The sequence below is a fragment of the Anser brachyrhynchus genome, assembly GCF_964034855.1.
Source record: "Anser brachyrhynchus genome assembly, chromosome: 8".
NCBI lineage: Eukaryota > Metazoa > Chordata > Aves > Anseriformes > Anatidae > Anser > Anser brachyrhynchus.
Window position 1 is genome coordinate 3143911 of NC_137702.1, and position 12727 is coordinate 3156637.

Sequence of the window (12727 nt, forward strand, 5' to 3'; positions counted from 1 at the left end):
GGTTCAGCTTGGTTTCTTCTCTAAAACCCTGGAGGCCCCAAATGGAGAGAAGTTTGCAGAGAAGACTTTTAAGTTTGCACTGAGCTATGCAGCAGAAAATCCAGCTTTGTGGCTGTCTGCCTGCAGCGAGGCTTGCGAGAGCCGGAAAGCAGCAGTTGGGCAGACGAGGGGCATGTGAGCAGATTCCCAAGCTGCAGCCTCGGCAGGAGGCTCCCTTCCCACGCTGCAGGACCCTTACGTGCCTGGTCCCAGCTACCAGGGCTCGCTGTGGAGCTGGTTCAGGCTGAGATGCACGGGCTTGGGATCCTTCACCCTGCAGGACACAAGGTTTCACTGGCTGATCGCTGGCCATCATTGGATCAACTTCAGAACAGAGGTTGCCTCCAAGGTGGGAACCCCCACAAGGCAAGCAGTTAGCAACAGTACAGGAAGTTTTGCACAGAAGCAATCGAGGGAGGGCTGGAGTCTGTATTACCATCTGTAGGGTAATTTACATAAGCTATATTAATTACCCAACCTGCAATCTGCTCACAACACCTGGGTTAAACATCGCCACTCTTGTAAAAGAGAAAAAAAAAAACCTGCTGTGGAAACTTCACTGACCATACGCAGTCAGGATAATGACATGATGATTTGTAATTGGGAAAATAAATTTTTTTTGGCAATGCAGAAGAGCAACCATACGATTCGTACCCACCAGAGCTGAATGAGTGCTCGCCTGTGTCGTGCTGTAAATCTCTACTAGCAATGAAAGATTAAATCTATCAGTGCTCTAGTTTGAATGATCTAATAGCACTGGTTTAGAAATATATCAGCAAGAAGTCAGATTTTATTAAGCAGCTGTTACCTACCACAGTATCTCGGATTCTGCTCCTTACTCACAGAACCACTGTCTGTAGTGTTGTCTGGTCACTCAGATATCTTACATGATTTGGGTCTAAATCTTTACCAGCCTCTTACCTTCCACCATAACTGGTCATTTTGAAACCGAGCAGGCTGTAGATCTAACAAATGAATCCACTTTCAAAGGCACATCCTCGTATTTTGAAATAGGAAAGCTTTTTTTTCCCCATGTTGAAATCAGAAAAGGCACGGTTAGGGCTCCCAAACTCAGCCACAGCTTTGTTTAAGCCACCAGAGCTTTCCCCAGTTCTGCATGTGCTCACCTGGGCACGCACAGAGTGGGACACAGTGCCGCAGACTGGGAGTTTTCCCAGGGAAAGAGCAGGCTTTATTACACAGCTCTGCTGTTGTTCTGTTAAGAGAAGTAAGGATCACAACCCCATGAGACATCCTTGAAGATAATCAGATACAAAATCTTGTTGCTCATGGACTTTTTCCTTTATTTCATACTCCATTTAATGGCTACAGCTGTTCACATGGTGAAAAGCAAAGTATTCCTCATTTGTAGCGCAGTCTGATCAAAGAGAAGCTCTTACCGTTTTCCAGCTATGCTGAGCCCTAGTCCCCGGCCTGTTTTCTTTTGAATATCTACATGGAAAATCTCTAAGTTTTCTTCATCTTTGTAATGAGCTTCATCTCTATAAACAACCAATTGCACCTTCTGAGGCGTCTGTCTCAGCGCAGTGATAGCTTCTTCGTGGTTGGCGTTCCGCAAATCGATCCCGTTCACCTGAAATAATCAGTGTTTTCTTTCCAAATGACATATGTGAATGATCCTTTCATCACATCCTACCCTTGTGTGACAGGACAAATTTGTCAAATTGACACCTCTTGGCACTCTAATTTAGTGCTCTGATTTGCAGAGGGCTGAGCGTCTGCTTTCCTGCTGAATGAGATTGTGTGCGTTCTGCCACCATCTAGATCAGATCCAAACAATCAAAACATTGTGGCTTATAAGTTTTGTGGGCATTCTGTCCTTCTTTTTAAATGCTGGAACCTTGAACAGTGCTTACATGCTTACAACTAGACAACACTCGATGTGCTCCCTTCAAACTTCCTGTACCTCTACTGCTCTTCCTTACAGGTACCAGTGCTCGAATTCCTCCTCCCCTGGCTAGGTAACACTGTCCAGCCAACGACACAAAGAATCAGAAACATTAGCAAACGGCCATGGTGAAGCCAAGGCAGGACATGTTAAATGGTTATTTTGCTTTATTCCAATAGATGGCACACAAGACCACTCCTGTAGCATTCGATTACATTTCTCTTACAGGAACCTGGAAATGTTTCAGTATTATCAAATCGAACAAGAAGTTCTGACTGAATGCTTAAGTACCTGAAAAAACTATCAAAACTTGAAATCTGATCTCCTAACTTTGCCAAGCCTGATACAGAGATGCCCTGTAAGGTGTTTGCCCGTACTCTATCGGGCAAAAATCTCTTTTCTTCAAATATCAATGCATAAATGTTTTCCAAGTCTGGTTAGGAAGCAGCAAGGACTGTAGCTGAATAACAATACAATGGTAATCTACTTATATAACATAATAAGTTTTAAGGCAATGGAAATATTTCTTTGTATTTCTAAATATGCAAAGTTATAATCATACTTGATTTTGCATTAAGATAATTAAGCCTAATCTACAGTAATTGTATTTTTTTTTACACTAACTCTGTAGACATTTATTTATACAGTGCCTCAGTATTGTTTCCTTGACATGGCATCTATGTGTGCTTTATCACACTAATCTGAAACTCATTCAGAGTCATCCTTCTGCTTCATTAGTACAGCTTTTAAAAGCTGAAATAATAACAATATTATGGCACACAAACATTAGCACTTTCCTGTTTGGCCAGCGAAGAATTAATTAACCTTCCCCATTTTTATCCCCTGGCTAATTATCGTACTCTGTTAATACACAGTTATTTATAAAATGAAAATAACAGTCAGCCTTAACGCTAAAAAAAACATTTTCTGTGCAAGAGCTGTAAAGACAGCTCCCCAAGTGCCCCTCACTATTTTTCTAACCCTACACACTAACGCCTTAATGGCCATGCTGGGAATTTGTCCTGATCTGACAGCGAGGCACTGTAAACAGCTGCGCACCCGCTGCCTGACGCAAGTTTCATTTGCGGACCAGCACTTCTTTCTTAACCCCTTCCCACCTCGACTTCCATCCTTGCTGCAGGAACACCACGTTTATTCGCAAAAAGCAGCGCCCGTGCGTGAGGAGGCCTGGCCTGAGGGAGCCGGCAGCGCTCCTGGCCGCGGATGGCGGCGGCCCTGAGGCCCTGTGGCCGCCATCGCCTTCCTGCCTGGCACTTGGGCCTGCCCCGAGCCTCGCACACGGGCAGAGCAGATGTCACAGCTCCGGCCGCAGCGAACGAAAGGCCTCCGAATGCAAGATTAAACAGATGAATAACGCCGAGCTATTGGACATGACAGCTGAACTATGTAATTCGAGAACTGCCGTGCTCAATTAAATTTAATACATTCTCAATTTGTCCCTTCAGTTTATATGAATATATAAGGAAATGTGAATTTGTCGGGATGGTCTTAGTGGCAGAAAAGCAGCTTCAAGTACAGATCCTGCAAAGGATCTCTGTTTTCCCTGAAGGAAACCTGTGCTGAACCGAACACAAATCTACACCAGAAAGACACGAGCAAGCGCATGCAATGACGAGACGCGTTTACCTCAAGGATTTGATCGCCGGCCCAAAGCCTGCCATCTCTGGCTGCTGCCCCTTCTTCATAAACTTCGTGGATCACGATGGCATCCTGAGGGAAGAGAGGGCTCCGTCAGTTCCCCCATCAACACCTTGTCCATGCGCCGGCAGTGCCGGGCCCAGGCCACAGCCCATCGATGGCTCTGTGCCGAGGGCACAGTGCGTGAGGAGAAAACGCACTAATGTAGATACATAGACACTTCTAAGAGTTTCCAATAAGAAAATGACTGCCACAATCAAAATACAGAGAGCTAATAAGAGGGTGAAAAGGATTTTGTTCCCCACTTCAGGGTAGGCTTGTCTAGAGCTTCTTGGGCTTCTATCATTTTTATACATTGGCATCAGCAATACGTGAACTCAGTGTGAACCGGGGTATTAATATCATCTACTTTTTATGATATTATTTAAAACCAGATTCTTTGGAGCTATGAATATTTTTAGGGACTTGGCATAGAACTCAGCTTTAAGCAAGCGCTGAATGCCTTGTGGTAAATAGTGCTGGTTAAATCTGTAAGAAATGAAATCCAGAAGAAACGAACAATGGCAAATGTTAGTTTATTACTGAGGTTGGAAAATGTAGTCAGTGGCAGATGTAGCTTCAGGGAAGGTTTCAGTGATTTAATCTTATTGCCAGCAATAGATGTCCCCGAAGAAAAAGCATTACAAAGAACATACTGTTCTCTTGCTGGTGCTTTCCTTTTGCATTGTTCTTTTTTTTTTTTTTTTGTTCCCTGAAACAAATAGGTGAACATCCTGTTACAGCACTTCAGCTGTGGTTCTGACAACCACCAGCACTTGCAAAAAGATGGGCCGCTGCACCATGCACAGGCTGCTGCCCTCTCCAAAGGCATCCCTGATGTCAAGAAGAACTTTAAAACTACTCTGGATAAATACTCCGTGATTAGTTTAGCTAGGCGGGTTATCGGATAACCCACTCTCAGACAAATGCAACCAACAGAAAGGCTGCGGTGCGAAGTCCCTTCGTCAGTTTGACGCAGCAGTCAGACACGCGTCTTTCCGCGGTGTGCGCAACAGAGGCCTGCGAGGTGAGCAGGGTGCGAGCCCGCTGTGCGCGGCCTTCCTGGAGCAGGAGCAGGAAATAGCTGCTGTGGCAGAACAAAGCACGCTCATGCTTTGCAAACACTGTGAGATACTACATCTCTCATCACCAAGTTAACTCCCCCCACGTTGCCTTGTGATACTTCCCCGGCGCACATGGTGTATGTTGAACAGAAAGAGAACGCGGATGCCCTAAAGCTAATGCTCTGATCAAGACAACACTGAGAGCATTATTCTCTTTCATTCCCACTACACCTTATTTAATGATGTGGACTTCTATCTACAGCCGCTCTGCTGCCGCTGCAGCACAGCACCACTGTCATAAGCTTCATCTTTGATACATGTACACCAGTCACTGAAAAAAGCCTGAAGGATTTTAATCACAAATGGATTACAGCTGATACAAGCGTCCCAGATGGGGAAAGAGAGATTTCAATCTACATAAATGAAGGCAAAATACTACGAGCTGTGTACCATGGTAATTAAGAAAATCAAAAGAACATTTTGATTTAAAAAAATATACCATTGGCAACCACAGGGTTTGCTTGAAATAACTGGAGCAGCAATTACCAGTGGGACCAAGTAACACATTCACGTCCGTCTCAGCACTGCTGAACTTCTCTGCTACACATCTGAGATCTTCCTTTTTTTTTTTTCTTTTGTTACCTCTGTTTTAAAAATGATCGTGTAACTCTAGTCAACACAAGAGACTTTTGTCTGGGTGGAAGCCAATACGGTGACAGTGATGTATATTTTTATGTATATTTTTTCACCTAAGGCTGATCATGGGTAAGTTTGAGAAAAAGCTGAGTCTTTGGTTTTAGAACTTCAATAGCAGACTTCACTTTTACTTTTCTAAACACTTTTGTAATGGAAGACATTTAGAAATCGCCAACAGGACAACACACAATATTGACCAGTTTGCTAAAACAGCAACATCCAAGTAGGGCACACGAGGGCAGTGGATGAATAAGAGGTTCAGAAGAAAAATTGCACGTGACATTGATAAAAGCTACCAGCTTCTTCCAGTACTGCATTATTGAATGTAAAACCACATATAATTAAGGCTTAGATTCAGGAATTACCAAGTGTTATCAGTTGAATAACCTGCATCATCGATTTGCAAAGGTAACGATTCAGTACTACTCTGTAGTTCCTGCAGGTGTTAGAAGCCAGACCTAGAACTAAAAATACATAGGGCATGAAAACGTACATTCCTATTCAGTCTGAGCCTTCTCTGAAGAAGGAAACATCCATCTGACCTGCCAAAACACTGTTTTCTGAGCTTTTTTTTTTTTAAAGCAGCATAGTTGAAAGAGGCTTATCAAATCAATTAAAAACAGAATGAAGAAATGTGCCTGCAATGTACTCTCAAGATTTTTAAATAGTCCATAGCATAAGTCTTACCTTCCTTAGCCTATAAACTGTGACAAAAGACATCTCACCTCTGTTATTTCTGGCATTAGCTCAATATACATTTAACCCAGAAGTAATCTTTTTCCATTGAACCTAGTGGGATCTGGGTAAGGCCCTATTAGTTTCAATCATCCATGACAAATCACTAGAAATTACTGACATTATTAAATATTTTTATTGATACCTATATTTTAAAAGGAGCTTGAACATGCAGTAAAGAGATTTAATGTATTATTCCAGCCATCTAACAACTAAGCCCCGATCTGTAATAACAGATTTAAGCTGTAACACTCATCTCAGCGCATTAGAAAACAACCTGGGATCTATCACGACTAAACCAATACAGAACATCTATTTAAAGGATGGGTTTTGGTTACTGGACATCTGCAGCTCCTACTCACTAGCTTCAAATTCAGTTTTGTGCTCAGCATCTTGAGAAGTCACGTCCTTAATAGTTCAAAAAAAAACCAGTCAATCAATAAAACAGAGAGGGAGGGAAAGTGGTGTCAATGTCCAACTACAGGCTGTGAATTAATGGTGGCTGTGGACAGATTTTCATTCCCATCCCTCACAGCCTCCTCTCACTGTTAGTTTTGTACAGATAATGTCAGTCCACAAAAACTATCAGCACAGAAGGGGAAAATAAAAACACTCACCATATCAAGAACACAGCTATTTAAAGAAAGATATCTTGTTGCTGAAAGCACACACTTCATAAGGTATACAGATACATTAAAAAACTTAAAGCTTTCATCTTTGTATATTTTGACTACTCCATCAGTCTGGCACCATTAATCAGGAATTAATACAAAGTTTAACATCTCCTGTACATGAAGGCAGGATGCAGAATACAAGCTAGGGCTGAAAACCAGCACAATTCTATGCTAAACAAAGTCCATGCTCACGGGTGTGAACATCTTCAGTCAAAGTAGAAAGGAAGAAAACTTCAGTCAAAGTAGAAAGGAAGCTGTCTGCCACTGCTTAGCTAAATCTATGTACGGGAAATACAGCTTGTAAAACAGGCTAAGTGTGATCTACATTGTGTTTTCTTTTAAGGGAGGGGAATAGCCCTGAACTCTCGGGAAACTGGATCTCAACTCCACCCCAACTGTGAATATTTTTTCTGCTTGATTTATAACAACTTCAGAGACCCGGCAGGGGAAGCATATCAACTCACCCATCAGCAGAGAGCACAAACAGAAATGCTCCCATTAAGAATTACATTCAGTAAGAGTGACAGCTTAATCCCTCTATCTTAAATGTCAAGAACTGCTAACGCAGAGACCTCAGGCAATGACCACATAGCACTGTCTTACTTGAACCTTTGGGAGAAAGGTGGCGATGTCAGCTTCCTATTCAGGAAAATCACTGACCAAGCAAACCTTAAAAGCCTGCAGGACTATAAACAGTGTTGAGAAAGGCTCACAAGCTGTCTGGCTTTAGGCTGGGACTGCTCACACTTTTGCTGCAAGTTTATAGCATCTGAGCCAGTTTATTTTCTTCTGCGCAGCTGTTATTCAGAAGGACAAGCAGCAGTTTTCCGTGCAGGTGCCCTTTTCCACTGAAAATCAAACCCTAGACTACTATGTTATTTGCAAATGCTGGAAGCAGAGGGATTAAATGGACACAAGACAGCAAGAAGGCTCAACATTAAACACCGTGGATATTTTGATGAAGTTGTATCATCTGATAAAAGGTGGAGGAGCATGCCAGAGGGGAGATTTCAGAATAACTGGAACAGAGAAATCCCCACACACCTGGTATTAACTACATCTGAAAGGAAAAAAGCCTGAATTCTGGTAAAGAGGCTTCTTGCCATAGCAGTGAATAGCTACTACAGATCATTCACATCAAACTATTCCTTTAACTGAACTAATATTAAATTTGTGTTCGTCTTTGCTGTGCTACTTCAGCCTACAACACCCAGCCATTATTTTGACAGGATCAAAGGCACTTCACAGGAGTGAGGTGAACCACTGCACAGGGAGGACTGCAATAGCCACCAGCACAAACCAACACTGAGTACTCCATTGGAAATAAGTTGTTTCAAAATCCCCAAGTGCGTTTTCCAAGATGTGAGTTTTAAAGCTGTAAATATCAGACAAAAACCAGAACAGCCCTGGGAGTAGAAGCCAGATCCATAGCTCTGTCCCCTACAGCTACAAGGCTCTCTCTAGCCCCATAGACACCGCCAGACAGATGAGGAGAGCATTACATGGGGAAGAGCTACCTGTCTCCCTGAACAGACACTTCTGAGCAGTACGGACAGGTAATGCTGAACGTCCAGGTCAGAACACAGAGAGAACAGATTTTTAGGAACCTATATGGTCGAGCAGTGATAGAAAGGAGACAGAAAACTGTTGGAATTATATGAATTTTAAGTGGCTATATCACAATTTGGTCTGTAGTTAGGTGGATGCAATCTTACCGCTACCATAGTTATGTATGTGGTGTAAGAAACGAGGCCTTCCGCAAGAATTACAGTACTTTCCTGAGGAAGCAAAAAAAAAGTAAGCTGCATATAAAAAAAACATTCAGGAAAATATGTTTTTGGAGTTAGTTGACAAGTTGTGTTTTCCTAAGATAATATTACACGTTTCCAACAAATTTCCTACATAGCCACAAACGTTACACTAAATTAACGTTTAGTATAGATAATAAAGCTACAAGGCTTTTTGCTGACTGCAGGATTACAGACTTATCTCTTTCCCAGGGCAAGTAAAATATCATTAGTTATTTCCTTTTTAACTTTTACAATACTTTGTCCGGAGTAGTAAAATTGTCATTTCGTTTTTACAGGCTGGTTCACAGATAAAGTAGAAATCAACTAGTTGCACAGTGTGTTTCGCTGAAGCATTAGTCCCATATAAGAATCTTTCAGTAGTTAAAATAAATCCAGCTGCTGGTTCCTTGTAGGCAGAGGAAATTACAACGGTTCTGTTATGATCTTCCATTTGCAGTTCTAAATGGAACCTAAAAGATAACAGTTCAGCAACAAAAACCGAAGGCCAACTCAAAGCAAATCACTTGACTTCTAACAGAAGTTTACCTAATGCATCATGCAGCATGTACCTCCTTCTAACACTCAAATATTTTGCAATTGCTAGCGTTCACAAACCATTAACAGGCACCCAAAATCCCAAGCCAAACACTACTGTAATAAAACAGGCTATATAATGTAAAAATGTATTACTGTGTTAATGTAAAAATGCTTTACCATTGCATGATACTGAAAAACTTCTCTACTCAAGGTCAAAACAAAAGGTCTGTTTCCCATTTAAGAACAAGCCTTTGCAAGAGATGGTGTTCACTTGCCAACTTTCATAAAAAAGATTAATCCACAACATCAATATGAATATAATTTTTCATACTAAAATACAGATTTATTTTAAGGAAGTGGATAATATTTGTATTACATTTTATAGGCCCCTATAGTTACATCTGGTCCTTATTTATTTAAATTTTATTCGGCTTGCATAATATTTTTGCTTACAGTTATATTCTCTAAGATCAGAAAAGCTCAAACCTGAAAATTCAATGGCACTATTCATTAACATTCCTTCGGTCTGCAGTCATAGACATTTGCAAGCTCTCCTTTGATTCTGAAATAATAAAACTAAGGTAATAAGATGTTTAGTGTAAAAATATATGACTTAAGTTAGAATGATAGAAAGAGCTATGTTTCTATGAATCACATGCCAAAGCAAACCAAAGTTTTTCAAAAAGTATACATGCTCATTTTAGAGGGAATAATAAAACACAGAGCTACATATTAAAATGTTAACTCTCTCACTCTCATTATTTTATTAAATAAAAAAAAATATGAAAATTTACAGTGCACAGTGCGTAACACGAGATATAAAGAATGCACAAGATCCTGAATGCATTTGAGATACGAAGCCAAAAGCCAGTGGTTTCAACTACCAGCAAGCAAGATACCCGTGAAGTCCATTTTGATATGTCCTACTGCTTTTGTGTACTGTTAGCTTAAATTTTATGGTTGATTTACACTCCTGGAAGACACCAGTTTCTTCAAGCAAGACGTCGCTAGCCATACAGTCAGCTAAACCTTTGCCAAAGATCTATCAAATATACGATTTGCAAAACTTACTGCTTAAATTCCCATTTGCGATAACTCATGTACAAAGCGGTTTGCTTTTTCATGCTGTTGCGAGCTAATGTCCTTTTGGAATTATGATGAATCCACCAGCTTCATTTTTACATTATGCAACCAGGAGTCAAAGCAATTCCTCACAATTTTGAGCTAACTACGTTTACCACTGTCATTAAGTTGCCTTCTCTTTTATAAATGTCAGTGATGCTTAACAAGTGATTGAATGTTTTTCCCTCCCAACCACAAGCTTTTCCCCTACAATACCCAAGTCATGATTAAAAACTTTGGACTTCTATTGCCATTTTTTCTTCTATTGTTCCATTCATTGTGCAATAGATTTAACAGCATCAGTATCTATAGCCAATATACTGCTAAAACCCTCCTGAGGCCAATAGCTTGCTTTTCATTTGTAGTTACAAGGTAAGCATATTCCACTAAAACAGTTGCAGTCTTAGCTGTACTTGATGACCGTATAAAAAGTTGCTCAGACCTCAGCTGTCTGTAACTGATGGAGTTATTTGTTGCCTGAATCTAAATATAACTGAGGTGGGAGAAAGCTCCGCCGAGGGAGAACCTGTTTGTTTAGGAAGGCAGGAGCCGCACCGGCCCTCACGTTCAGGTGTGCCCCCCCTGCTGAACGTGCAGCACGGCACAAAGCACAGATAGCTCACTTGGCTTCGGTGTTAGCGCCAGCCTGGCTTTGGCAGCGCCGAGATCCTCGCAGGGTAATTAGCCCTCACAGCTCCAGGGGCAAACAGCGGGTCCTAACAGCTGCAATTTCAAGTCACAGTTTTCTTGATTATTCCCTTGCCCCTCCATAACAGATGGGGTTTATGCAAGGTCTGACTCACCTGGACTGACAGAATAAATCTAAATATGCTGCTGTCAAACTGCATCCCAACCACCACGAAGCCCCCCTGCCCTGCTGTAAGCCAGAAAGCCTTCTGGGCTAGCAGGGGTGATTAGGAAAGATTTTCCTCTCGCTCCTGTGCGACCAGCTCTTGCACCAACCAGCGTTAGAGCTGAGCGCAGGCATATTCTGTTACTTTTTGGAGCACTGCTTGAGTTTTCCAGTTCCCTGGCTTTGTGGATCACTTTAATTTACAGATGGAGTACCTTAAGGTTTGTTAATTGCCTTAGAAATGCTTTTTATTAAAGCCAGCTGAAAGCAAAAGTAAAACATTTTTATATATCCCATTCAAAGTAGACAGCCCAGCACAAAAATTCTACACAAGAGGTTTGTTGTCATTTTCAATACAAAAGACACAGGATACAGGATGCTTCTTTTCGTTCTTTCTCTGATGTTCACATCTCACACTCGACTGCCTTCCTAGCCACTCTAGCTCCAAAGAGCCCCCAGGTTACTGCTCCTACAATGTGTTTTTTTTTTTTTCCTTTTATATTGTAGGTGCCTCTTCAGCACTTAGCTGTGGTTTCAGGCCCCACCTGAGTCCCTGCGCTCTCCTCCCCTCCCGAGGTTTTGTAACTCAACCCAGAGGGAGTATCCACGCACCAGCCTCCACCAACCCCGAAATCTCAAATGCCCTCCGGCACGTCCAAGCATCACAGTATTTGCCCACTGTGTGGTGATGACGGGGTTAGGATGAATTAAACCCACACGCCATCTGCAGGAGCGCACAGACAACTTTTTCAAACAATTCCTTGATGCCCCGCTCTCAGATGATTTAAAATGAAAACCTCATAAAAACTTTCTGGAAAAAGAGTTTCAGAGGAAAAAGCCCATTACTTGAAACCAAACCATTTGCCTGGAAACAACGTGTGCGGAGCGCCCTGAAACAAAAGCGGGATAGCTAAGGAAGGGCTCCTAGCTCCATGGTGAGCACCCGGACGGTGCGGTGCCGCTGGTGCTGTGCCCCAGGGCTGCCCCCTCCGTCCCAGGGCAGCCGGCCACAGAGGCTGGCTGGCTGCCACGACTGCCGACGCCTGAAAGCTCAACTCCACATCCAGCCAAGAGTCCCGGCATGCTCGGGCTCGGAGCTGGACGCTCAGGCACGGGGACAGCCCTGCCCAGCTCCCGGAGCCCCCCTGACGCTCCGGCAGGCCTGCTGCATTCATGGGGCCCGAGCGGGTGTCCCATGGCTGGAGCGGTGCAGGCGCCCTGGGAGCGCTGGCAGCTGCCGAGTGACAATGACACTCCTGTCAGGTTTATGGCTGCCATTAGCAGTGGCGGGGCTGACAAGCTTTTATAGGGTCGTTCAGCAAGCAGGGGGGCGGGAGGGCAGGATGGTGTCCTGGGGAGCGGAGTTAGAGCCCCAAAACCTCATTTTGGGATGTTTCTGAAAACACTGTGTTTTTTTTTTATTTTTTAATTCCCACTCTGAGAGTTACTTTTACAAGTTTGATTGGACTACAACCAAAAAAAAAAAATCTTCTCACAAATTGAAAGCCCTGTACCCCAGCCAGCTCTGCTCCGCAGTTTAATTGCTTTAAAGGAGAGGCCATGTGTTGTGTTCTCCCTGGGGTGCAGGAGAAGGTGAAATGAAAGACGCT

The 12727-nt window shown here is 42.7% G+C and overlaps 1 protein-coding gene across 7 annotated transcripts in view; it reads right to left on the bottom strand.

Annotated features, from left to right (window-relative positions):
• PATJ (PATJ crumbs cell polarity complex component) overlaps positions 1-12727 on the bottom strand; it is a 148893-nt gene that overhangs the window by 17348 nt on the left and 118818 nt on the right. For all 7 annotated transcript variants that reach the window (XM_080603110.1, XM_080603114.1, XM_080603113.1 and 4 more), the window contains 2 exons: positions 3596-3679; positions 1440-1633 (listed from right to left, as the gene is read on the bottom strand). In XM_080603110.1, the coding sequence (XP_080459236.1) occupies positions 1440-1633; positions 3596-3679 (278 nt within the window). The remainder of the gene's footprint in view (positions 1-1439; positions 1634-3595; positions 3680-12727) is intronic.